Source organism: Asterias amurensis, chromosome 21 (assembly GCF_032118995.1).
Source record: "Asterias amurensis chromosome 21, ASM3211899v1".
In the NCBI taxonomy this organism is placed as follows: domain Eukaryota; kingdom Metazoa; phylum Echinodermata; class Asteroidea; order Forcipulatida; family Asteriidae; genus Asterias; species Asterias amurensis.
Genome location: NC_092668.1, coordinates 14,801,672 through 14,828,952, shown reverse-complemented (window position 1 = coordinate 14,828,952; position 27,281 = coordinate 14,801,672). Strand labels below are relative to the sequence as shown.

Genomic DNA, 27,281 nt, shown 5'->3' with positions numbered 1-27,281 from the left:
TTACTGCTGGATCCGTCTTGAAATGACACCACAGTGCGGGTTACCAGTCGTGGTGGATGAGTCATCAAGCGCAGTACCCTGCACGTTTTAATAGGCCCTTTTCGAAACTTCGGTTTCAGCGGCTTAGGCTCTCGAAGCCTTGTCACATCAAACCCGCCATTTCCGATATAAAAGACAAAGCCTAAGTTAGAGCCCATGTTAAAATTTTAACTTCGAAAAGGGCCACGGACGAGATGGTGTCTGGCTTCAGCCGCTTCCCTCACTGTATATAAATCACAAGATTTACTTCTGTTTACCATACCAAACATTAGTGACCCACTTTCTTGACCTATGACCTCAGCTTGAACACCACCGCGCAAAAAATGGCAGATGTCGACAGCAAAGAAAGGTTTTTATGCTAGTTTTCATTTTCTGATTAAACGATCTTACTTAATATCATCCTTTTAGAAATGTCTATGTGTTAGCTTTAGTTTGATGTTAAACTTATGGACCTTGAGGACTGATTTGTGTAAAAAAGATGGAGCTCAATTTTTATTTATCGGAGCATAAAAAAACACAATGCATTTTGTGCTGCACCAGTTTCGTGATATTTTTTGGGGAAATTGTTTTTAGCCGGTATTTTATAAATAACATTAATTTGGATTACATTACATTAATTTGGATTACATTAGTAATTAATAATGCAGTTAAGTCATTATTTTAAGATAATACATTGCATTCTCCCTTGACTTAAAATGGAGAAAAAGCTAAATATAATATAAACAGTTCCACAGCCTATTCCGGCCGGCTAATAATACAAACATGATATTGATAAGGAAAGGTAGTAGGCTTACCACCACAGAATATACTACATGTATATCCTCAGAATTGAGTACAATGAATCATTCACAAAAAAACAACTATACTGATTGAAAACGTTGAGAATGGGAACTTGAGTTGAAACTAATGGTTCTTTTCAGAACCATTCTAACTCATTTATTAGACTTTTAGAATTTATCCATTATTATATGGTTTCCATATGGTGTTTCGCTTGCAAAGTTTAAAAATCCTAATTATTCTTATTTTTAAATTGTATGTTTTCTTCATTTCAGTTCTGCAACAGAAGTGGAGGAGGAGGTTGCCATGGAAACCTGCGTGACAGATAGCTTTGATGTTGCTGAATCACAGGAGGTTGAAATGCAGGAAACTGTCAGTCCCTCTGACAAGGATCTTTCAGCACCCCCCTCTGATGACGATGGAACAACCACAGACAACAAGGAGAACCTCTCTGTAGACAGCAGTTCCACTAACGGAGAAGGGGGGAAACCTAAGGACATTCAAGGCAGAAAGGGAGACTGCTACTGGTATGAATAAAGTTGATAAAGTTCAGACGATTTATGTGGAATAAAACCTGACCTTACTTCAGTTTAGGCAAACTCTAGAAATGGAAACAGACAGAAAGCAGTTTCTCTAAATGTATGGAAACGTCTGGCGTAAAACTGAGCTCAGAACATCAGACAAGGCCTTCGGGAATGTTTCTGTTTTTAGAGTTTGCTCTGACTGACTTAGAAGGCCATTCATGGTATCAATGCCCACTGGCATAAAACAAAATTGAAAAATATAAAAATGTGTAAAATGACTCATTCTGATTGTGGTTATTTTTCTTTCGCAGTGGGAAACAGAGAGATCCAAACAACATTGAGCTCCAGTGCAGCGTTTGCCTCAAGTGGTACCACAAACAATGCATCACGTGTAACGTTGGGTGAGTCAAACATCTGTCAACATCCATAAGCTTCACATGCCCAGATATATGGGTCGCTTTGCTAATCTAAAAATGCACCCCCACCCTCTTTCTGGCTTTCCTTTCTTTTTCTTTTCAAGCAAGGCGCTTTATAAATATCCTGTGTGTTATTATTATTGCCTTAAATGACTTTTGTTTTTGCAGAAACTGCATTCCGTACATGATGACGTATACATTCTGCTGCAAAGACTGCAATCCAACAAAGTCAGAAGTTTACAGCCGGAGAATGGCAAGTAAGTATCAGCTACAAACGGAAAAACTTAGGAATTAAAAGAAGTAAAGTTGCTGATGATTTTCTTAATAAGGTGATGTTTGATGTCTCTTTTGAGTAGTGTTGGTTCTGAGAAGAATGGGTTGTTTTCGACTCCCAGAACTAACTCTACTCAAAAGGTATTTACACATGGTGATACCACAACCTCATGAAAACTTTCAAATTCTACTGTTGATTTTCTTGTTTGTCTTGTTAGATTTTAGCCAGCTGTGTCACATGGCGCTGGCCAACTTGACAGCTCAGAGTTTGCAGGAAGGAACAGATAAGTCGCTCTTCTCAAAAGAGAAAGATTTGATTCCTTTCATTAATCAGAATTGGGAAGCCCTGACTCCAATGCAGAGGAGGACGACCACGACCTGGCATGCGACCATCGTTAAGGCTATGGTGAGGAGCTCTTTAACTCACATTATTTCAATCAGAATTTTCCTTTTTACTTAATATGTTGACATTTCATCAGTTGTGTTTGAAGCTTTGCATGAATTTTTGCACCGGTGGGGTCAGATGTGTCAACTAAATATTATTAGTACATAACAGACGAAGACTCGTTTATGTATGAGTCAATGGGGAATTCCTTTGAGACGGGACTAGCAGGTCTATGTTGTAAAAGTCCAGCGGGTAACTGACCTTGCCCTGGCCACGTTGCTAACTGGCCTAAGGGTTCAAATTAGTTAGTTTATTTTTTCAAACCAATCATGTCTGATGTTTCTGTTTGATTCAAACTCCAGACGAAGGACAGTGATATCTTTGTGTGTAAGGAGAAACCAGACAACGACGGAGAAACTGAAGAGGAGTACCCACTCTTTGGTCTCGTTGATCAGGTAAGAAGCAATCCATCACCATGGAAACTAATGACAACAAAAGTTACATAATAGGGTTCACTCTGACATTTTGGTCTGACACAATTTCCCTGACAGGACAGCACGACTAAATGATGTAGAACATACTTAATGAATATTTGAAAATGAGCTTGAAGTAAACACTGAATTTCTTGTTTTGATTTTCTCTTTTTCTCTTTCAGGATTTGGCTAAGATAAGCCCAAACTACGACCCATCGAAGCAGAGTACCAGTGTCAAGGGTGACCTAAGTCAAAAGCTTAGCTCATCACTCAGCTCATCGTTGAATGGTAAGACAAGGGTTGCAATAAAAAAAACACCTGTTGAAGAATGTTGCTCTTTCTTAAGTGCACGGAACAAAGCTCTGTGTTGCAGGCACTATGTTGATCTTTCTTTGTTCTGTACACTTAAAGGAAAATCCTGTTCTTCAATACTGTATAGAAACCTGTGAGGACATAAAGTGTTTCAAGTCCCTTCATTATGTGGACTTCGTTTGTTCTACGTATGTAGTGTTGAAACTGTTTTTAACAACAGTATTGAAGAATATGCTTTTTCTTAAGTGTGGGACTAAAGGAATGTCCACAGAATGTATGCAACTCGGAGCGATGTGCATTGATTGGAGTCTGTCATTGTTGTGTTGGGTTGTGACGGGAAAGGGTTGTGGGTTAGAGAGGTCGTGTAATACTAGTATGTTGTGTTTTGTCTGATTCTACAGGAAGCAGCTTATCATCTTCCTTGGGGAAGAGTCGCGGAGCTAAGAGGAAAGGTCTGGATAGCAGTCAAAATATCACCTCGGGGAAAAAGACAAGAAAGTGAGTACACAGAGAAATTGTTTTTTTAAAGATTTCTTGCAGTGATGGCTGGCAATAGTTTGTGAACCAATGACTGATGAGCACTACAAGTTAACTATCTTGCCAAATAACATGAAAGGTATGGCTTGGATATGAACCCATACACTCTGATGACTCAGTCATCAGAACTTGAACCAGTTACACCATACCACTTTTCAGTCAAAGTTCAAACCATTTGTTTCCAATTTGTCTACAGTGATATGATCACAGCTCAGAAGCTTCCTCCTCATGGCTACCCTCTTGAACATCCATTCAACAAAGACGGTTACCGTTACATCCTGACAGAGCAAGACCCTCACGCTCCGAGCAGTGCCTTCGAAGAAGACATGTGGATCGGAAAGCCTATCCCAGCCTTGCTGTATCGTATGGCTCTCGGTCGAGAACCCTACCTAGCCTTACATGACAGAGGTGAGTAGTAAAAACTCTGCATAACTTCATCTCTGACACTCAGTCACTCACTCAGGTTTGAGTTACAAACTGGGGGATTCCTTTGATTTTAAATTCAACTATTTTTGTTTTACTGTTTCTAGCTCCTCAGTTGAAGATATCGGAGAACCGTTTATCAGTCACAGGAGAGAAAGGTTACTCCATGGTTCGAGCAACGCACGGAACCAACCGCGGTTCTTGGTTCTTTGAGATAACGGTCGAGGACATGCCTGAGGGAACCGCTACCAGGATCGGATGGTCACAACCATTAGGTAAAGAGAACAAGTTCCCAAAACTCTACAAAAACTCTATACTAGTTGTACCAGATTGTAAAGGTCCTATGAATTTGAAAGTTTCAAAGACACAAGCAGTACGAGCAAGTGATGAACACACGAGACTTACGGTTTTACATCCCTTCAGAAGGACGCAGCAATAATAGTTTAGTATCTTGCTTAAGTGTTACAACCGCGACTTGAACCCTACCTCTGCTGATCAACAGAAACACCAGAGCTCTTATCCACTCGATCACGACATGCCATAATAAATGTTGATGTTTTGGTTCTTTTTCTAAGGTAACCTGCAAGCTCCACTCGGATATGACAAATTCAGCTACTCATGGCGGAGCAGGAAGGGAACCCGTTTTCATCAGAGTATAGGCAAGCATTATGGAGAAGGGTACAAGACGGGAGATGTACTAGGATTGTACATTAAGCTACCTAGTCAGGTTCCCCCGGATCAACTCCTTCCATTAACATACAAAGACAGGGTAAGCAACGAATAAACAAATTAAAAATAAAAGTACTCAAGAGTACAAAGGTCTAGATTTTTAAAATGGAGCATTAAATGCAGAATAGATGGATTACACATGACGTTATTGACCGCTATCTTTGATGACAAAAAAATGAAAAACTGCATACTTGTAGGCGATGTGCACGACACTCAGCCAATGATAGCCTTTCGCTCATGCACAACTCATCTATGATGGCATCCAGTGCAAGGGATCTTTGCCATACATCAATGTAAATGCCGATATTATGTGGAAGGGATTTGGCTGATTCTATTCTTTATTCCACTCCAGGCCCTGATCAAATTTAAGAGTCATCTATACTTTGAGGAGAAGGATCTTGTACAAGAGACGGAGAACGCCTTAACACCCTGTAAAGGAACAAAGGTATACAATGCTTAAACCTCAAGACAACCCCACAAGACATCATTCTTTTAGTTCAACATATCACTGAACTGGGAAAATAATTTTACAGGATAGTTGAACCATTCTCTTTTAAACTTTTAGAGGTGTGGAATTGACAAGCTAAATACTTATTTGTCAATATGTAAAAATATGTGCAGACCATGGCTTCTGTTGCCCAAGTCTTGGCCTTCAACAATTTAAAGATTTTTAAAATGAAAACGGTCTTGCCCTCTCAAAGATAAAATTTTCAGCTTGAATGTATTTTGAAAAAACTTTGCAGTTTTGTCCTCTTGTTAGTTTGCTGGTAAATTGTTTGTTTTCTAGTACTCAACACAAAGTGTTTCTTTCAGGTTTAGACCATGACTGAAAAGGCATTGTTCAGATCACATTTGTGAAATTGTGTTATTTAAAAAAAAATTAACTATTATGATAACTGTTTTTACATATACACAGATTGCGTTTTACAAAAACGGAGAGAGCCAGGGTGTAGCTTTTGAGGACATATTTGAAGGAACATACTACCCAGCAATATCATTACATAAGTCATGCACGGTGAGTTATTTTACTTATGATTTTCAAGATAAGGTTAATGTAATTAACAACTGTCTTTAGACACTGGCTAAAATGCACAGTAATTTTATGTCGTCCTTTTGGTATTCGTTGAACTTCTATTTTGAGTGGTGTCCTCGGTCAGTGTGGTAACGACAGAGTTGACCCCAGATCTCCCTGTCCCTCATGCATGTAGATATTTTATCTGACTGTCATAAATTCAGTGTCCCTTAGTAAGTCTACATAAGTCAGGTTCCCTCAACCTCTTTGGGCTGGACCTTGCTTGGACTCCCAGAGGACAAGCTTGCTGGCTGGAAGCTCAGGGGGGGGGGGGCGATAGTAGTGCATGCAAACTTGTTCTACTGTACTAAACTGTTCTTGATTTTCTTTCAACTTAGGTGTCGATCAACTTTGGTCCAAACTTCAAGCATCCGCCCAAAGACATTGATGATTTCTTGCCAGTGAGTGAGTTAGCCCACCGTGCTATGGTGGAGCAATCTCTAGCTAACCTTGTGTATCACGTACAACATGAACAAGATTTCATTGATGCCAGTAAAGGATTGCTGCCACAGTCTTGTTGAATTGAAATCTGTGCTTCTCGCTACCTCTCGGCAGACAGGACTTACTTCCCAATTACTTCTTGGTCAGCCCGATGGTGTTTCATCCAATATTTGGGCAATTCCAGCGCTGCCAACTTGAAAATGAAATGATCGTTCCATGTTCTGATGAGCAAGGAAACTTTGTCCTGATTATTTGGAATGTAATTCTAAATATCTTCCTGATGCTGTACAAAATCTCCCTTATTGTAAGATACAAATGTTGGCAGCTCTGCAATTTCGTGGACTGCAGGCAATCTTTGTAGATTCAATTTGTCATTAAGGTCTACTTTTATTGATTTCTTATGAATGGGGGCACTTCACTGGAAATGCTTTCACCCTACCATTACCATCTGTATTACAGGTAGTGGCTTTTAGATAAAAAGTACACATTTTCTTATCAGGGTCAAGCCCCTTCTTTCTTCTTTCACACAACTTAAGTTCCAAAATACTTTTCGCAAGTTGAAGTTAAATTCAGGGATTACTGCTTTTAACCTTCAAAAATAAGATCAGTAACTTTAGAGGAATGAATACACACCTTTGTAGAAACCTGATCATGGAATTAAGGCCTGATGTGTTCGCAAGGATCTGATAAGAATTTTTTATGGGATGTTATTTTTGTTAAAGTAGCCATTTCACTACATAGGTCCTTCTAGGACAAAATCTACTTTCCGCAAAGATAGTTGTCAATACCTTCAATATTTACTTTCTGAACATGGTACATGTATTTGTGCTCAAACACTATGGACACACCAGGGCCCAATTTCATACCGCTGCTTAGTGGTCGATTTTGTGCTTACTGTGCAACTTCTATTTCATAGCGCTGCTAACCGTAAGCACACGAAAAGGCATGCTAACCTTCCGGTGCTTGCTGCACGAACATAAATGACGTCACAATGCAAATCCACGGTAACCACGCAATAGGCCGCCCAATTTTCCTGCTAACCCATGAAATATGCTAAGGCTTAAGCAAATTTTTCTGCTACAGTAAGCACGCATATTTGCTTACCGTTAAGCAGCGCTATGAAATAGGGCCCAGGCCCCTTCTGTGTACTGTATTTGTGATCATTGTTTCCGTTGGTACTTTGCTGTTTGTTGTTTGTCGTGTGTACTTCTTTGCTCAGTTTGAAACTTTACAATGTTTAGTAGTTTACCAAAGTCAACTCTTTGTACTAAAAACTTGAGAAGGAAATTTCCGACTTGCAGGCAAGTTTGTTTAGCTGCTGCATTATTGACGTAACAATGAGGTGAAAGAAGCCATGTACATGTATATATCTATTTCTCCGTAGCTTTTGTACATTTTTTCATTAAAAATAAAGAATCTTTTTCTGGAAACGAGAAAGACTGTATTTCAAAATGATACGTGTTTTTTTATTGAGCAGTTGTTTTTAGGGTCTATTTTTCTTAGGACATTATTTAATTTACTACAAAACTGATACAACAATTGAAAAATGAAAAACAAAAAGGAAGTCATTTCTTAATGTATTTTGCTCTGTACAAGACAAGTTCATGTGAGGTTTCTTTGAAAGTATTTACTGGATAAGATAGGGATAATAGCAAAGACCTATATTTTACAAATTCAAGTTTCTTTGTGTTGTTTGTCGAGGCCGGAGAGTGCCGCAGGGGTTTTACTCTTGAGCTCAGCAATCTCCTTCCCTCTGAATCTCGCCTCCAGCTGAAGCTTACTCAAGTCATTCTGTAGTTTCTTGACGTCAGTCACCGCTTTCTTCAGCTCTACTTGAAGCTGATTATGAAAAGCTGTCTTTAACTGTCCGACACTCACATTACATTGATCTACCCTCTGTGAGAGGCTGTCGATTTTCTTGATGTTTTTGTTAGTCTTGGCGTCGTTGAGATGGTTCTCATGCCTTGCAACCATCTTACTGATTACAATGATGAGTTGATCAAACTTCTTCTGTTCCGTCTTAAGTGAGGTTATAGCAGCATGATTGTCCCGGCTGAGGTTTCTGGATTCTTTCAGAGCCGCAATTATTGATGCTCTTCCTTGAGAGAGTTTGAGGACCTCAAAGGAGGTGTCTGAGAATTCTTCCTTCATGAACTGAATGTGTCCTTTGAGCTTTTGTATGTCCACGGAAACATCTCGGACTGTCTGTGCCATTGATGGGTCTGCAAAGACCTGCGGAAGTCATGTTAAATATCAACTTGAGTATGAGTGAAAATGAGTATGCCGTCAATCAAACAAAGAGTGTTTCTTTAATATGGCACGGCAGTTAACAATTGTGTCTGATTGGAACTCATGAACAAATATATTGACCAAATAAGGAAGCTGCAGACAGAGGGACATTATAGCTCAGTTGGTACGTTAGTCCGGAGGTCTTTTGCTCAAATCCTGCTCAAGTAAATTCTTTCGTCGTTTAACCACATAATTGTCTCACCATCTGCTGCATAATTACGATATTACTCGGTATCTCTCATTACTTTTAGGAAACAAGTCACAGCTGTCACTTTAATAAAATAATTTAGAAAGCTAATCTTGCTATTATAGGAAACTGAATTGCAAAAGATGCAGCTGTAATTTGTTTAAGCAACAGGCAAGCGAGGGCGCCTTTGACAGCCTTGGTGCGACTCATGACCCTGGAACACATACTGTCCACATTGATTTTTTTCCGAAGGGGAAAAAAAAAAACTGTTCTAAAACTGTTCTTAACAGCCTTGAATGGAAATTGAACCAGAGCCACATTGGTGTGAGACGATCGAGTGTTTCACACACTAGAAACCCATGCTACCAAAAATGTTTATGAAAACATGGTTAAGTACTGAAGATAAGCTCTGTACTGTCAAGAAAATAAATTGCATACATCGAGGAAACTTCTCTTTAGTAACTTCACTGCCACTGAGTGAGCATTCGTCTCAACGTTTGAATTATAGCCTGCTCACTAGTCATCGTACAGGAGATTTACAATAACACACTACACACCAAAGGCAAAGGTCGTGACCAATATTTCGCCCATTAGTTGTTATCAATAATAATATGAAAAAGTGGGAGTAACTTACTTGAACGTTTGCTGGACTAAACACCATGGGTTTCTGGTCATCATGTCCGGGCAAGATACTTGTCGGTGGGTCTGTTTTCGGTGGGTCACCCGGTGGCAGTCTTCCCGTGGTCTTGTCGCCATCTTTCTTCAACAGCCCATGGGTCGTGCAGAACTGTCGTTCGGAAGGTGAACCCCGACGCCGACACGGTAAACCTCGGACTTGAAGCAAGCTTTGACACTTTCGAGTTGTTGACAATAATCTCGAGCTAAAACCATGTCCATTTGTAACGTTTTCATGTGCAGTGGAAAGGGTGAATATTGGCTTGTACCTTGCGTGACGAAAACCACAACCCCATGCAGTTGTGAACTTGTTGACTACTGCAGCAGCTGCTCGTGAACAAAACATGGCGACGAAACTTGTGGCCAACCAGAAACACCTGCGCCTACATTCCTTGCGTGTTCTCTATTGTTATGCAAATTAAGTTGAAAGGCAACTCGCTGAATGGGCCATTTTGTAATACGATTTCCAAACTCGGCTTCTCTTTGAGTCCACTTTACTTAATCATTTCAACTCCTTTTATGAAATGAGAGTTTTATTGCCTTGTTTTTATTTCGCAGTAGTATTTTTGTTGTTGAAAAAAAAAACCGTCACAAACGTATCTAACAGATGATGACAAAAGTTCCAAATGCAAAAGACAAGGAAATTTGCATTGTGACGTCACAAAAAGAAGAAGCGCAATTTAAAAGAAAACTGGACGCACGCAGTTTGCAGCGCATTTCTGTTTCTATAAACGCGTCAGATGGAATGTTTTCTTGACTTCACAGTTGTGATGTTTTTTTTCTAAATCATTTGTGACGTTTTATCAGCGCCTAAAGAAATTAGAACATTTTGTGTTGCCTACAGTCACTTCAAAAATCACAACAAATGCGGGAGAAGTTCAAGAAAGTAAGACGTTCGTCCCTGTGAGTATCGTAAAATTCTTCTGAAATTACCCTTTCTGTTATCTTTTTACAGTATTATAATTCCATGATTACGTCAGTTGATGTGCAACCGTCGGTGCTACTTTTTTCAGCAAGTTTGCTTTCAAAATGTCAGTTAAATTGAGGTAAAATAAAAACATGTTGCCGATATCTTGTGTATGCGACGCATTGCCATTGCCAGTTTGTTTAACATGAGTTTTAAAAATGTAACCGCAGACAGATGACTTTTATACAATGGAAATTTCTAAACTTTAAACTACGTACATGCCACTCTCTCAGAATCAACTTTACTCGGCGAGGGAACTTTGGAAACGGTGACATTTTGTTCTTATACATTCGTGTTGATTACATAACTTTGTTGTGAACGTCGGTGTATAGCATATTGATTTTTAAGAAAGGTTTCACAAATATCTCAGAGATTGGAGGCAAACATTGATGGTTGAGAAACACAAGTACAAACCAGCTGGTCCTCAGTGAGGTAAGTGAACTTTTTACCATTCAATAGATTGAGATGAAAAAGAGTTATAAAGAGTTTATAAAAAGAGTGACCGTGTGCATTCCCTTGCAGGCAAGATACTACATTTATCAGCGGGAAATATTACACTCATTTCCATTAACACAAATCAGACAGTGCAATCTCCATAAAATAATAAGATTAATTGTTTTCTTCCTTTTAACTGTGTATAAAAGTCATGCGTGCAGGAAGTCTAGCCTGTGTGGCTATTTTGTTAATATTGTGATGTCACAGGTCACATGGTCTATACACAACAAACAAGTAACTGCTTTTGTACAATTATGAAGTTATTTTTATCTTTTGTTATTTGGTAAAATAATTATGAACATCAACACCACACAAAAAACAATCAATATCTAAATTTCTTTAAATCAAAATGCCCCAAACAGGGATAGTTTTATTTTGTCTCTGAAGGTGGAGATTACCACACACTACTCAAAAACTTTATTTCAATTATTATAGACTATAAAATATACATCATAATACAGCATTTACAAAGTTTCTTTATTGTCTGAACAAGTGTTTTAGCAAAGGCCTGATTATAACACAAAGGAAAACCATGCTTAGCAGAGCAATTGTTACCAGCTATATTGCCATGTAACGTACACTACTTATGACTGGTTTCCTGCTAATCTTTGCTTAGCAGCAATTTTTTTTAGTATTAAGCAATAACTTTTGTGTGAATGAAGTGTGAATACATTTTCGGGACAAAATGTACTTGGACAAAAATGTTTAAGTGAGAGCAAAATACTCGTTGAGTTCAGATTACTGTGAAAAATGAATGAACCAGGACTAGTCCTAACTCTTTGTGAAATCGACCCCAGGTTTGTAGGTGTTTTTTATATGAAGCCAAAATAAGTTGTGTAAAAAACAATGTCAAATACATAGCAAATATTTTGTTAAGAGAATCTTCTAAATCAATAAACTTAAAATCTAAAGCAAAATACCCTTTTTTCTCAGTCACATGAAAAACTAAAGCAGCTGCAGAAACAGATATCGTATAAAATATCTGTAAAAGTGACAAGGACCAAAATAAATAAATCAGTCCAAACAACTCTGTCTAACTACAGGATTTCTACAAGGCCATTAGGCCTCACCTCTGCAACCGAAGATCTGTGACATGAAGTTTGTAGGCTTTTGTGGCCCAAAATGTTGCACAATATTTACGCTGGAATGTTTTTTTTCTGTTTAAAAACAGGTAGTTGATGATCAATGTTGGTGTTTTATAGTCATAGACATCAACCGTCTACTTTATATTGCTCAATAGTTTAAAGGCAGTGGACACTATTGGTAATTACTCAAAATAGTTACTGCCATAAAACCTTACTTGTTAACGAGTAACAGGGAGAGATTGATGGTATAAAACATTGTGACAAACGGCTCCCTCTGAAATATTGTAGTTTTCGAGAAAGAAGTAATTTTCCACGAATTTGATTTCGAGACCTCACATTTAGAATTTGATGTCTCAAAAATCAAGCATCTGAAAGCGCACAACTTTGTGTGACAAAGGTGTTTTTTCTTTCATTATTATCTCGCAAGTTCGATGACCAATTGAGCTCAAATTTTCACAGGTTTGTTATTTTATGCATATGTTGAGATACACTAACTGTGAAGGCTAGTCTTTGACAATAACCAATAGTGTCCACTGTCTTTAAGTAGACTTGTGGTAGCATTGTGACTGCTCCCTCTTTTTAAAGTTCTATCTCCTAAAAAACAAGTATTTCAGTAATATTATGAAAACAGAACTTAAAGGAAAAATATGCTTGTCGACAAAAAATACAACGTTGAAATATTAATAATAATATGATGGATTTTGAGAGAGTTTGTATAGATTTCAGATTGTGTTAGAGCATGTTTTGGAATAATTGGTTTATTTTTTGATTATTTAACAAAAGAAATAACTGGTTTTGATACACCCATGTGATAAGCCATTGCTATAACAACTTGTAGTAACCGGCTTGTTGAGCCCCGAAGCATCGATCTAATATGATGAATCGGGTTCGAATCCCACCAGGGTTGTGTGATTCATTGTTATAAGCCATTGTTATAACACCTTGAAGTAACCTGCTTGTTGAGCCCCATACTGACTCACTGAAGCATCGATGTGCGACGATGAACCTGGAATACCCAAACTGATTCCCGTTATTCCAGACATGATGCCAGGGTTACCTGTATAAAGAAAACAGACAAAATCATTCATACTTTACTGGTTTGTTGGTTGAGCAATCTTGACTATGGTTAATGCACTTGAGCAAGATTCTGCACCATAATTGCTTTGTCATGGGACAATAATCCAGAGATGCTGCGTACTAGGATTGATAGTGTACGTAAAACAACCCTGGAACACTTATAGTGGAAGTGTAGGGGTTAACCCTAGTGTTTCTGGTCCACATACCAGGTGTTTGCAGGTTTCCTCAGGCCTGTGAGCTACAGTGATTAAGTTCACTTATGAGGCATCATTGGTTTCATTACCAGAAATATATAGCAATATAAATAATAATGACTTACCACCTGCCGGGGGAACAGCAGCGGGTGACTTGAACAGAGTGAAAGACTGGGGAGTTGATGATCGACGATTCAAGATGCCAAATGGTGTATCGGACTATAACACAAACAACAGACAAAAACATTACCAGCAACCCAGACCCATTATCACAATCTGGAATCCAGCAGAATCCTTAGTCCTCCAAAATCCCGTTTAGGTTTTCTGATTGTGTAGGGCGTGGTACCCAAGCAAATTGGTACCTACAGATAGGGTGCACCAAGTGCAAGGATAGTTCTTATGATGAAAAGTACTTTAGTGTAAAGACTGAAACCCTTTTCACACTTGTCTATTTCCCAGGGGCAACCCCTGGGGCACTTTGGCGCTTGGATCACTTCACCCCCGGTCTACCCCAAAAATTGGGCATACCCCGAGGCATAGTCACCCCTGCTCCGGAGTAGGGGTAAGTGGTACAGCCCTAGACTTTTCTTGAGGAGCTAGTGGGCGCCAACCCAGGGCAACATTTAATAGAGCTGCTTCTAAAACAAATATCGCTACAAAACAAAATTTTCAACTAAGCAGAAATGTACTGTTACCTTGTCAAAAACTAACATACCATACATGATAATTGTACTTTATGGCTGGTAACCAGTTTCTGCTTAGCAAGGGTCAACAAGTTCACTGGACTTACTCTGAATGTGTGTGTCGTGTTTGGTCTTGACTCTGAGGTAAACGTAGCTGAACGATCTTTTAGTCTCAACGCTCTGTCATCAGCTGCAGCACTTGATATCCTGAACTTAGCAGATGTTTTCTGTGCCAACAAAATCAATCCATGTAGCAGCTTCAAGTTATTGATTGCTTGAGAGAAATAAACATTGATATAGTCTAGCTTTCCAAACTATGTTCACATTTGAAAAATTGCGAGCATAATAAAGGAGTGCATTAAAGGCGTATCTGAACAATGAAATTATGTTGTGTACAACTGGACATTGAAGAAGACCAATCTTGCAGCAAACTAACTTACTTCTCACTGACCGTTTCTATGATGGACATAATATTGGGGTGTTCTGCAGACTGGGTAAGTGGGATACATTTAACAGCTCTGAACAGACCCCTTTTATTCTGTACACCATCTTGTAACAGACTCACTTTACTTCTAACTGACCCTTTCTATGATGGTCATAATATTGGGGTGTTCTGCAGACTGGGTAAGTGGGATACATTTACCAGCTCTGAACAGACCCCTTTTATTCTGTACACCATCTTGTAACAGACTCACTTTACTTCTAACTGACCCTTTCTATGATGGTCATAATATTGGGGTGTTCTGCAGACTGGGTAAGTGGGATACATTTACCAGCTCTGAACAGACCCCTTTTATTCTGTACACCATCTTGTAACAGACTCACTTTACTTCTTACTGACCCTTTCTATGATGGTCATAATATTGGGGTGTTCTGCAGACTGGGTAAGTGGGATACATTTACCAGCTCTGAACAGACCCCTTTTATTCTGTACATCATCTTGTAACAGACTCACTTTACTTCTAACTGACCCTTTCTATGATGGACATAATATTGGGGTGTTCTGCAGACTGGGTAAGTGGGATACATTTACCAGCTCTGAACAGACCCCTTTTATTCTGTACACCATCTTGTAACAGACTCACTTTACTTCTAACTGAACCTTTCTTAGATGGTCATAATATTGGGGTGTTCTGCAGACTGGGTAAGTGGGATACATTTACCAGCTCTGAACAGACCCCTTTTATTCTGTACACCATCTTGTAACAGACTAACTTTACTTCTTACTGACCCTTTCTATGATGGTCATAATATTGGGGTGTTCTGCAGACTGGGTAAGTGGGATACATTTACCAGCTCTGAACAGACCCCTTTTATTATGTACACCATCTTGTAACAGACTCACTTTACTTCTAATTGAACCTTTCTTAGATGGTCATAACATTGGGGTGTTCTGCAGACTGGGTAAGTGGGATACATTTACCAGCTCTGAACAGACCCCTTTTATTCTGTACACCATCTTGTAACAGACTCACTTTACTTCTAACTGACCCTTTCTATGATGGCCATAATATTGGGGTGTTCTGCAGACTGGGTAAGTGGGATACATTTACCAGCTCTGAACAGACCCCTTTTATTCTGTACACCATCTTGTAACAGACCCACTTTACTTCTCACTGACCCTTTCTATGATGGTCATAATATTGGGGTGTTCTGCAGACTGGGTAAGTGGGATACATTTACCAGCTCTGAACAGACCCCTTTTATTCTGTACACCATCTTGTAACAGACTCACTTTACTTCTAACTGAACCTTTCTTAGATGGTCATAATATTGGGGTGTTCTGCAGACTGGGTAAGTGGGATACATTTACCAGCTCTGAACAGACCCCTTTTATTCTGTACACCATCTTGTAACAGACTAACTTTACTTCTTACTGACCCTTTCTATGATGGTCATAATATTGGGGTGTTCTGCAGACTGGGTAAGTGGGATACATTTACCAGCTCTGAACAGACCCCTTTTATTATGTACACCATCTTGTAACAGACTCACTTTACTTCTAATTGAACCTTTCTTAGATGGTCATAACATTGGGGTGTTCTGCAGACTGGGTAAGTGGGATACATTTACCAGCTCTGAACAGACCCCTTTTATTCTGTACACCATCTTGTAACAGACTCACTTTACTTCTAACTGACCCTTTCTATGATGGCCATAATATTGGGGTGTTCTGCAGACTGGGTAAGTGGGATACATTTACCAGCTCTGAACAGACCCCTTTTATTCTGTACACCATCTTGTAACAGACCCACTTTACTTCTCACTGACCCTTTCTATGATGGTCATAATATTGGGGTGTTCTGCAGACTGGGTAAGTGGGATACATTTACCAGCTCTGAACAGACCCCTTTTATTCTGTACACCATCTTGTAACAGACTCACTTTACTTCTAACTGAACCTTTCTTAGATGGTCATAATATTGGGGTGTTCTGCAGACTGGGTAAGTGGGATACATTTACCAGCTCTGAACAGACCCCTTTTATTCTGTACACCATCTTGTAACAGACTCACTTTACTTCTAACTGAACCTTTCTTAGATGGTCATAATATTGGGGTGTTCTGCAGACTGGGTAAGTGGGATACATTTACCAGCTCTGAACAGACCCCTTTTATTATGTACACCATCTTGTAACAGACTCACTTTACTTCTAACTGAACCTTTCTTAGATGGTCATAATATTGGGGTGTTCTGCAGACTGGGTAAGTGGGATACATTTACCAGCTCTGAACAGACCCCTTTTATTCTGTACACCATCTTGTAACAGACCCACTTTACTTCTCACTGACCCTTTCTATGATGGTCATAATATTGGGGTGTTCTGCAGACTGGGTAAGTGGGATACATTTACCAGCTCTGAACAGACCCCTTTTATTATGTACACCATCTTGTAACAGACTAACTTTACTTCTTACTGACCCTTTCTATGATGGTCATAATATTGGGGTGTTCTGCAGACTGGGTAAGTGGGATACATTTACCAGCTCTGAACAGACCCCTTTTATTCTGTACACCATCTTGTAACAGACTAACTTTACTTCTTACTGAAGAACCCAGAACCTACCAGATGCTACAAAATTCGGGAGGTTTACAGACTCTGTGCATCATCGAAAATATATAACTACAGGTTTGGATAAAATGTGGAATACCAATTTCTTTCTCCCTTTGGGGACTGCTTTACTTCTTTCAAGTAAAATTTTTGAGAAAACCTTTAAATAAAAGACAAACCCTGAGAAATCACAGCCCTGCTTGTGTACTTCCATGTGTACTTACATTATTAGTGTTATTGGTTTGTTTGTTCTCGTTCCCATGCGACTCTGGTTGCCTTAGCTGAGGCAGAGTTTCTTGGACTGCCTCAATGGGTGGTAGGGTCGCATTCCGACTCCAATGGTAGGGAGGAGAAGCAGCGGGGTGGGGTGGGGAACCTAGGCGGTCACTCGCTGTGGTCCTGTAGACATTGGAAGACGGTCACAAGATTATTCTTAATGTCAAACAATTTTGGGCAAAGTGGACTAGAGTTCAACCAGCAACCTCTGGCAGTCTGGATCAATGTACTGGATGTCTACCAACTGAGCTATCTAGCACCAATATTGGCATTCCTCCTGCTTTACTATCTTTGCTCAGTCAGAAATTTATTCAACCTGTTACTGCCAGGTGGCAAGTTTATGAAACAACCTGGGAAGCGTCAACCAAAGGATCACCTTTCCAGGATAATCTTTGTAAAGCTCGTTCAAGATGGAAACAAGCAACAGATAAACGTAAAGTGCTACGTCAAAGAACTTACAGTTTCTTTCCGGTGATGATCCCCTCCATGTTGGGCGTCTTGGCTCGGTCGATGGGCCTTAACCTCCCCCGGCCTCTAGCTGATGACAACCTATAGTTGAAGTTGTCCGTTGTCTTGACGCTCATCGGACGGTTGGAGCGATTGATCTGACTCAGGGTGCTCGAGCCTGGCCGATTCATTCCAATCTGTAAGGGTAGAGTCTGTAGCTCATCCCTAAAATACCACAAAAAAAGGGAAAAGATGACTTTCTTTAATTGCTCAGATGATTATAAAGTATCTGCTAAGTATCTGCTCAGCCATGCCACGCCCTGAATGATGTTACAGCAAACCAAATAATCATTGAAACCTCACCGTGCAATGCCTCAAATCCCATCTTGTCAGCTTGTTACTGTAGTAATGCACTGTACTTACCCTAGTATTGAAGGAGCTCTCGTATCTCTATCATTCGGCCTGTTATGAAGAGCTTTGGACGAAATCGTCATTACACCGGTTAGATTCTGCCGGTCAGCGAGCGAGATGTTCAGGGAGGGCGCTGTGTTCAATCGAAGCTGAGTGGGTGTAGAAATATTGAAAATCTTTCAGCATGAATACAAACCACGTGTTGAACATCTAACATAGTCCAGAATAATGCAACACAACATCCATGAACAATCCAAAGTTTGCTGTGACCTGGGCCCGATTTCATACAAACATTGCTTAGCAAATCTCTGTTCAAAATTTAGTGGGGCACCAGTGGCACCAATGTAAACTTTAGTGGGGAAGATAAGCTGGTAACCTGTTTCTGCTGAGCAAGATAATTCTGTGCTTAGCATGTTTTAATGCTTACAGGCTTTATGGTAATGAGCCATGATGTCCCTAAGCTTTTCTTCATACAATGAGTTCATTACAAACACCGGTTTCCCCAATCTTTAACCAATGATGAAGTGGTAAGTTTACTTACCACCGAGCCCATCGGAGCGAGCTTGTTGGATGGCATATCTAGCAAGCCACGCCCCATGTGGGTACTGAAGGGATATGGGCTTAGGCTGAGGTCAAAGGTTGGGGCAACGGGATGCAAGGCTGACATGGCGGACGAGATGTCTTCTGTGTTTGTGTACTTCTTAGCTGTTGGTTAAAAACAAAATTGATGCGAATGTATTGTTGGTTGTTAATGACTATTGACTATTAGTGATTGACACACCGATTTAAGCTACATGTGTAACCTAGAAGCTGATTTCGTACACAGCTAGATTGAAAGCAGAACAGATTGTATCCGTATTGAAATTCGAACCTGATCCGGATAAGTCTCGACACAGATCAAAAGTCAGTGGTGTGAAAAGGCTTATTGACTAATAGGGAGACTGCTAACATAGAGCTGAATAGCTCAGTTGATGGTTCAAGTCCTACTCCAGTCAGCTTGTTTATGTTCGAACCCAAACGAAGATTTGATTGCGCTTACCTTCTGCCAGTAGATGCCAATGTCTCTTGATTAATAACCTGATCCATCCGACGACCTCTGTCCACATCACATCAAAGGCTTGACTATAGATAGAGTTCTGTACACAGGCGTTTGGAGTCAGGGGAGGGAATCCTTTTCTTCTTGGGGCGTGGTATCTCTTCAGCTCGTGACCTTCGTCCTCCCTTTATAAACAATAATGGTAATTTAGTTGTTAAACTTATTCTGGTAAGTATGTTGTTGTGCTTAGCTTGTTCTGAAAGGGAACGAACAACCTTGTTGCACAAATTTGTTCTCCCTTTCTAGTTACCAAGAACATTTTCATGCTAATACATTTTTTGAGTAATTACAAACTTATCTTTATGCAGCTTTTTGAAGTCGACAGATTGGGTCATCGACTCACCATGATTTTAATCGGTCATACGCAAAATACTCTTCAATGACGCCGTCAGACTCAAATATTTCCTCTTCCATGTCGGCTAGTTGTTGTTGGACGTCTTCATCTCTGCTGGATCCCATCGTGGCTACCGGATCGATCGGTGTCAAACGAGTTCCAAAGACTGTCAACCTGTAATCCAAAATGATTCCGTTTGATTCCAGGTCTTTATGCTTCATGTATTCTTGTCATAAATTCACAATATTTCTGCTGTCTTATCAGAATTCTGTAGGTTTGACTTTATCCGTATCTATTTGTTTATTCCAAATGGAAGTGGCCTTTACAAAAATGAAAATGGCCTCGCCCTGTCAAAGATAAAATTCCACGCCCTGAGTAGTCACTGTACTCGGCTAATACTCACCCCTGTGGGTCTTGACTTGAGTAGTTTGGATACTCATTCTCACCGAGGTCCATGAGCTCACCGGCCGCTGCTGGTGTCTGGGACGAGCGTGGAATAAACTCATAGCCGAGGTCGCTTGGTGTGATCTGTTGCTTGCCCAACACTCTGTAAATAAATCATCAAAATATTCAACATGACTTTGGTTCTAACTTCTTTGCATAGCCTGCAGATAGACCTGGTCCCAATTTAATAGAGCTGCTTCCCAGAATTATTGCCTCAAAAAGATCTGCTTAGCCAAAATACGCAGAATACCAGTCACAAACAGTACATGTGATAAGGTACCTCGGCTGCTAACCTTGGTGTGGTAAGCACAATTTTGTGTGCTTTTAGCAGCTCTATGAAATTGGGCCTTTACCTAGACAAATCTTTCACAGAAATGGGTTACCAGCCAGAACACCATGCAAATTACATTTTGTGACTGGTACCATGCCTTCTTTTGCTAACCAAATTTCACCTGCTTAGAACAGTTTTCTGCTTAGCAGTAAGAGCTTTTATATTGTTTACAGCTGAATGAGTGATCTTTAAGTCAAATAAAAACCTTGTAAATATTATGAAGATCAACAAGTATGATCTTCGAGGGGCGACACTCTTACCTTAAGTGTGGGAACCTGGAGTTCCATTCTTTACATTCATTTTCTAATTGCACTGAGGTGGTGGCGTCTTTCTGTCCCTCAAACAGAATATCATCAATCTCCTGGAACATACGACGAACCGTTTTACCCGCTTGCTTGTCAAATTCCTGCAAAAAAAAAGAACAAAAACAATTTTTTCTTTTCTTTTCTTAATCAGAGTATTTTCCCTAAATATTCCTTTAGGTTTATAGACTGTGTGGTCTCTGGGGTCAATAAGAATGTCTTAAGATGGGTTATAGCATCACCAAAGTTATTTGCACTGTGACATCACACATTGATTAGCAATTAAGAATAATGCAAAGTTAAGATCAATCTTAGCTCTTTGTGAAATAAAGCCCAAGGTTTGATTCTAAGAACCAGAACCAACTTGTAAATCAGTTTTCACACCCTGATTATCAAAGTTTTAATCTTCTGTTTTTTTCTCTAAAATCCAAGAGAATCTTTCATTTACATGTACTTCTACCTTTGACTCCCATCACTAGACAAGAGCCAATTTGTGGACAACTTTTCTTTTCCAACCAAACGATGAGGATTTCGCCTTTTTTTTTAGGGATCTTAAACTCTTCTCTCTAAAGCCACTACTCACTTGAACATTTTTACTTACATCATCTGCCCAAGAAAACAGACTACTCCTTTCTGTCGAGTTTCCAGACGTCCAACCTCCGCTATTCATTAAGAAGTTGGGTTTCTCATCCTCTGATGGTGAAGACATTCCGCTTCCAGAGGGGGTGACATAGCTATTTATAGCCTCGTTAACACTGTTCAGGTAGTGCATGGGGATGATGTCATCAGGTCGCTCCAGGGTGGGGTAGTTGTCCGACCGCGATGAGATGCCCCGTCTGGAATACAAGAAGCGAAACAAAAATCAGTGAAAACTCTTTCGTACGGTTTGGTGATGCCCGTTGCCCCACAGTTTTGGGAAAACCTGTGAAGAACACTGTTGTTACAATTTAGGAGGTGCACAGACTCTGTGTATTGACATCAGAAATACAAGGAAGACCATAGGTTTGTACATGGGTGATGGTGTGGACTATCTCCTACTCCTGTTGGTGACTGCTTTAGTACCTCCTGCAATCAAACTTGAAGGCTCAAATGAAAAAAATTATGAGAAATTACAATTAACAGTTTACCCTAAAATAATCAGACCATCTCTATCTGCCGTCTTTCTCCGCATGATCAGAAAACACTCACTCCAAGTTACAGATGCTTTTGAAAGTAGAGATATCCAACGCCGATTTTCAGAAAAACTCACAGTTTACTCATGAACTGAAAGACACTCATTGCCGATATTGAGTTACAGGAATTCTCAATATCCAGAAGTCCGTTCCTGATACTACACACTCAACAGCCAACACTCTCCTCCAACGACATCGTGCTAAATATCTAACAACACTCTCTTCCTGACCATATGGCTGACACAGCCAAAATGTCAAGTGCACTGGAGATCTATCACAGGACAGCGGGAAAGAGCAAAGCAAACATTGCTTGTCAAACACAGAAAGTGACCACCAATAATGACAATCAACGGCCAATAGGGCAAGATATATAATCACCTCACTCAAGGCGCCAAACTAAATACAAGTGCTTTGTTGTGAATGTCCGAGTTCAAGTAATAAAAGACTGAGCGAGGAGGTAAATAAACACATAAAATATTAATATGATCCAAAATCATATTACTGTTCTTATAATGTATAATATTTTTATCCGTCCTGTAACTGGCGCTTGCGCTGTTGGATGTTGAATAAAATAAAATTAAAATAAATAAATAAAATAAATTTCATCCAATGAAATTATTCATCCAGGGATGAGATTTATAGAGTGTGAAAATTCATGAAACGTGGCTTGCAGGGTTTGGGTTTCCCTTTTAACTAGACCCCGAACCAACCAACTACGGTCCTCGTCGTTTTAGGGGTTCTCCCTGGCCCCATGTACTTAAACCTAGCTTATGAGGCCATTACTTGCGATTGGTATGCGGCATACAGGCACATTACAGCCAACTCGCAAACAACAGATTTGTTCAATAGTATGCACTTTGAACCTGGGCTTGAAATACTTAAAGGCCATCATCAAAGTTCAGCATTTATACAAAAAAATGATAGAAACAATCTCAGTCTTAAAAAAAATATTTACAGTTGAGTAAAATTCTGAGAAGCAAGACTAGTGGTCTTATTGGGATTTTCCTTGAAATTCAATCTGCAAATGTCCAAGACATCTTGTTCAAACAACAACCATTCTTGTCATTGAATACGAGTACAAATACATTCACATGCATGCTACGGAATATAATCTGAGTGCCAGATCTTTCATTGATGAATATTGACTTGAATCTCAAGTTCCACTATCGAATCACAAACTTAGGGAAGCAAACACATCAGCACCATGTAAATAGATATTTTGTTTGTTTTGATACGCAAGTATTAATAGTAAAATAACGTATGGTGCAAGTCTCAGGCATTTTAATACGAGAACACAACTAAATCAAAGACTATTTTTCAATGAAAGCAAGTTATTTTTTGATATTATAAAACTATTGTGATCCCTGGCTATGACATTATGACAGTTACAGGTTGCATAGCTTCTTACTGGAACCCTGAACAAAGATATTGACTGATAGGGAGACCACCATCATTAGGGTGAGATAGTTCAGTTAGTAGACCGTCTGGCACGTTATACCGGAGGTTGTTGGTTCAATTCCTACTCCCATCAAATTGTCTTTGTTCAATTCAAATTTATAGTGCTTAGTACCTTTTAGGTAAAGCTTTACTTAAAAAAACAAGTGTATATAATGTTAATATAATTATCTAAAAAAATCCAGCCAATAATTCTGAAGGACATTTTGTTTTATTGAGGAGGCGCCTGCCACTAAGGCCACCTGCTATTTACCCAAGGTCCCCCATCAATGGTGTCCTTGAATGAAATATGTACTAATATAGCAGGATAAGATTACATTTTAATAGAAATATCAACACTACAGTAACCAACAGCAATGACCACGAATGACCTATGCCACCATTGTTTGTATAACCATTCTATATACGGACATGACAAAATGACCAACTTCAATCCAACTTTCTATCTTTCAAGAAACGGTATCTGACTAAAAAAAACACAGAACTTACCAACATGGCAACAAATTTCAAGCTTGATTTCACAAAGCACTAACGGTAAATATTGACTAAATGAATTGCCTGATCTCAGTAATAATTTGAAAGACCTTAATTTGTTGTATTAATTACATATTTGATGGTTTAATACTGTCAGGGTCGAATACATTGACCTGCAGACAATTGTCTTTGATGCCTCTCCAAGGGGCAATTTAAAATAAATTATTTTGATTTACTGAGCACTGACAACTGAAGTTTGTGGTTGATCAGTACCAAACATGGGAACTCGGCAAATTCCCACAATGGAATATAAACACCAAGCTGGCAAAAGCCAATCTCTCACATTAGTTTCACATCTATGATTATAAATTGCACAAATCAATAAATTGTAATTGGTTTTTAAAAAGTCAACATGGTTTAGCAAACTATCCTAGGTTCAATCACCTAGATTAGATTTTGTTCCTTCCTCCAAACATGACTGGGCAGAAGAAAAAAACACTGAAAAACAACTGTCAAAGAAGGGCAATGAATTGACATATGCATTTATTCATCATCGACGTCAATATGAAAGACTTTAGACGTCTTTGTTTGTGAGGGTTGATGTACCGGTACGAGGAACCACATCAATATCCAGCTGTTTGTTTTATCAAACAGTCGCAGTCTATTGCGTCTTTTGACTCTTTTTGCGAGTGACGTACTGCCAAGGTTATAATGACAGCTGCTCGCAGTGAAATGTTTCGCATCGTAAATAATAAACGCCAAAAAATAATTAATATTTGTGCTTCTCAATAACATGTGGATTTATGGAGCCTTTAGACTGGGCTAGGTAGACAATGGAAACGGCTTCATGACAATTCATCAACACCATATGTTTATTGGTTTTATCTCTTCTTTCATATTCCTTTGTATGGTTTTGTAACTCATACTAATAGGCTGTTTACTAATTGGATTTGTTAAGTGGCAATGTAGCATTTTATGGCGTGTCATGGCTGAGCCGATAAGTTCACCGGACTAAAGATCTGGTGTTTCTTGTCAGTAGAGTGTGGGATCAAGTCCCTGGTGTGAAACTAATTGTTTCCTTAAAACAAAGCACTATACCTTCAGATGGGGCGTAAAGCCGTTGGTCCTGTGTGTTATGTAATGCTTGTAAAAGATTCCAGTAAACTTATCAGAAGGCCAGGGCTGGCATAGTGTTCCTGGTTTGGTTTGCAGCATATTGTGGCACACCTCCTCGTAAACCACTACAAGATGCTATGTAAAGACATTGCAATATTTACATATTATTTTGAAGCTGACAAATGGCTATTAATGTAAGCTCTTGCACTCTCCATCAATTAACGATACCAAGGTCACATCATTAGCATTTACTGTGGATCCATTAACGAGCCTGTGGTGACATCAGTTTGTTAGTTGGTTCGTTAGTCATGATAATTAAGATGATTTCCATACTCATTAATCCTACTAAGATATCAGTTGACAAACAAACAACAGATGAGGAGATTGCATTCATTTCATTTGCAGTCTGAGTACCTCAAACTTTAAGTGCTCTTTGACGTCAAACCCATTATCCTAACCAACACAAAACACATCGGAATCAAAACTCAGTTTGTTTTGGATTTGTTTGACTAGCCTGATAAGTGCTTTGACATAGAATCAGACATAGTCAATGATGGTGCCTGTGACCGGCCTGAAATTACACACAAATTGCTCTTTAGTCTACTACATATCTGTGATGGCCCTTTAGTCAAATATTTTGTTCATAACATTACTGTGACTTTGTGCTACATTCCACACTCAAATCATCAAATGGATCAAATATATGATCAATCCCTGGGACTTTCTAAAAAACTGTCTAACGAATAATTCAAAAGTAAATTGCTCTTTCAAGTCAAGTAATTCTGATTCAACACTAGCTTTGCACTAAGCCTTTCGCCCTATCCCACTCTGAATATGAATAATTCACTTCATCAGTCAATTTTAATGAAGGGACTCCAAGGTACTTCAAACCTCCCATTCGCTTGCCGTGTTGATTGGATCAAATTAATCGTCTCACAGAAAACTCTAAGTTATTTCCCCCCATTGATGCAAATGCCGGTCGTTGCCTGGTAACTGATAACAACACAATGGATGGCTCATCGTGACTTTCACTTGATTGTAATTGTGGTATGATCAAATTGAAGGACATCCCATGGATCGCTCCAAACCCACATAATCAATACAGAACGCTGCTTAGCACTGAATTCTGCGCTTTCAGGCCCTTTAAAGCACAGGGACCAATTTCATAAAGCCTGTAAGCATAAAAACTTGCTAAGCCTGAACTAATATTGCTGAACAGAAACTAGTTACCAGCCAAAATCCTACAAAGTTTACATTGATGCAACTGGTACCCCACTTATTTTTTGCTTAGCAAAGAAACACGCTTCATATTATAAGCCTGGAATTCCCTACTTCTGTAAGCGTTGATTCCTTGCTTACGGTTAGCAGAACCATGAAATAAGGCCCTGATCTGAATACAATATAGTTTTTATTAAAGTATACATCAATCACATACTACATGTTTAATGTAGGTCTGAAGGCCTAGCTTTAGAAGCATTGAGAAAACAGTCAAGTGTCCTTCAGTTTAGAATAATTGTAACACAAACAATGGATAAGAACAGTGGGTGGGCCATATAGCATTAAATCATTTTAAAATATGAAATATTCAAATTTCAGGGCTTACACAGTAAAGCATGCAATGATCTGACAAATTATACACAACGTCTGAAAAAATTAAAGAGAAAGGCTTTGAGAAAGACTCTGCTAGGGTCGAAACGTCAGGGCATAAACTATATTTTAAAGGAAAAAATAATGTACTTGGCCGATGCAAAGTTCTGAAAGGCATTTCCACCTTTTGATAACCCCTATAGTTATAAATTGCAAGAAGCTTTTAGGAAAAATAACTCTCCTTAGTTTATATAATAATTCAATCGAAGAGCATGATTTACAAATCTGAAAAAAGGGTAGCATGGCTAGCTTCTGTTGGGAAAATACACAAGACAGCAGTGCAAGGCTTGTAGCTCAATATTATTAATGAACCAACATTTATTTAACAAGACCAGATTCAAAATGAGTTTTACTGTTACTAGTCACTTAGAACGGACACTTAGAAAAACACAAAATAACCAGGCTTCTCCAGTTGTGATTTTACTGGCCAAGTGCTAAAAAGTACTGGGCCCGTCCAGTGGTAATTTCGTGTCCTGAACAGCTATTTTTTTAACCAAGTGAATTATAAAGTAAATTATCTTCAGCTCAAAATCTAGAATTTCCATTTTCCAATCCCTGTGTTTGAAACAGCGAATCCTGCACCTCCCAGATTATGTTTCTAAAAACAATATGTGGCAGGTTATTAAAGTCAGCCAATGAATAACTTGCAGGCTCAGTCAGACTCTGGTCTTT

The 27,281-nt window shown here is 39.2% G+C and overlaps 3 protein-coding genes and 1 long non-coding RNA gene across 5 annotated transcripts in view; 2 read left to right on the top strand and 2 right to left on the bottom strand.

Annotated features, from left to right (window-relative positions):
• The first annotated feature begins 341 nt into the window (after nt 1–341).
• On the top strand, nt 342–7,813 carry LOC139953119 (set1/Ash2 histone methyltransferase complex subunit ASH2-like). Its single transcript, XM_071952534.1, has 14 exons — nt 342–388; nt 1,092–1,343; nt 1,652–1,741; nt 1,925–2,013; nt 2,248–2,435; nt 2,777–2,869; nt 3,070–3,175; nt 3,601–3,697; nt 3,933–4,144; nt 4,267–4,434; nt 4,735–4,928; nt 5,241–5,333; nt 5,805–5,903; nt 6,299–7,813. Exons 1-14 carry the CDS (start codon nt 363–365, stop codon nt 6,479–6,481), a joined length of 1,890 nt encoding a protein of 629 aa, XP_071808635.1. The 5' UTR covers nt 342–362; the 3' UTR covers nt 6,482–7,813.
• An 81-nt stretch (nt 7,814–7,894) lies between these two features.
• Nucleotides 7,895–10,113, bottom strand: LOC139953120 (uncharacterized). The gene is made up of 2 exons (XM_071952535.1): nt 9,512–10,113; nt 7,895–8,633 (listed from the first exon to the last, which is right to left on the bottom strand). The coding sequence occupies exons 1-2, from the start codon at nt 9,896–9,898 to the stop codon at nt 8,076–8,078; spliced, it is 945 nt and encodes a 314-aa protein (XP_071808636.1). The 5' UTR covers nt 9,899–10,113; the 3' UTR covers nt 7,895–8,075.
• A 310-nt stretch (nt 10,114–10,423) lies between these two features.
• On the top strand, nt 10,424–19,722 carry LOC139952795 (uncharacterized). The gene is made up of 3 exons (XR_011787913.1): nt 10,424–10,455; nt 10,890–10,951; nt 19,643–19,722. It is a non-coding gene; the product is annotated as an uncharacterized lncRNA (long non-coding RNA).
• Nucleotides 11,359–27,281, bottom strand: part of LOC139952792 (protein FAM149B1-like) — a 34,137-nt gene continuing 18,214 nt past the window's right edge. For both annotated transcript variants that reach the window (XM_071952009.1, XM_071952008.1), the window contains exons 2-13: nt 21,347–21,581; nt 20,704–20,849; nt 20,072–20,215; nt 19,678–19,842; nt 19,278–19,459; nt 18,780–18,943; nt 18,251–18,387; nt 17,840–18,052; nt 17,329–17,503; nt 14,161–14,280; nt 13,496–13,589; nt 11,359–13,156 (exon numbers count right to left, since the gene is read on the bottom strand). In XM_071952009.1, the coding sequence (XP_071808110.1) occupies nt 13,032–13,156; nt 13,496–13,589; nt 14,161–14,280; nt 17,329–17,503; nt 17,840–18,052; nt 18,251–18,387; nt 18,780–18,943; nt 19,278–19,459; nt 19,678–19,842; nt 20,072–20,215; nt 20,704–20,849; nt 21,347–21,581 (1,900 nt within the window). In that variant the 3' untranslated portion in view covers nt 11,359–13,031. The remainder of the gene's footprint in view (nt 13,157–13,495; nt 13,590–14,160; nt 14,281–17,328; nt 17,504–17,839; nt 18,053–18,250; nt 18,388–18,779; nt 18,944–19,277; nt 19,460–19,677; nt 19,843–20,071; nt 20,216–20,703; nt 20,850–21,346; nt 21,582–27,281) is intronic.

What these genes read in the sequence shown, in the direction of transcription:
- LOC139953119 (XM_071952534.1), top strand. Translation starts at nt 363, where the DNA reads ATGGCAGATGTCGACAGCAAAGAAAG. An exon ending in TGCATCACGTGTAACGTTGG is followed by an intron (nt 1,742 to 1,924) that starts GTGAGTCAAACA and finishes TTGTTTTTGCAG; the next exon opens with AAACTGCATTCCGTACATGA. An exon ending in CATTAACATACAAAGACAGG is followed by an intron (nt 4,929 to 5,240) that starts GTAAGCAACGAA and finishes ATTCCACTCCAG; the next exon opens with GCCCTGATCAAATTTAAGAG.
- LOC139953120 (XM_071952535.1), bottom strand. Translation starts at nt 9,898, where the DNA reads ATGTTTTGTTCACGAGCAGCTGCTGCAGTAGTCAACAAGTTCACAACT. An exon ending in TTAGTCCAGCAAACGTTCAA is followed by an intron (nt 8,634 to 9,511) that starts GTAAGTTACTCC and finishes TGACTTCCGCAG; the next exon opens with GTCTTTGCAGACCCATCAAT.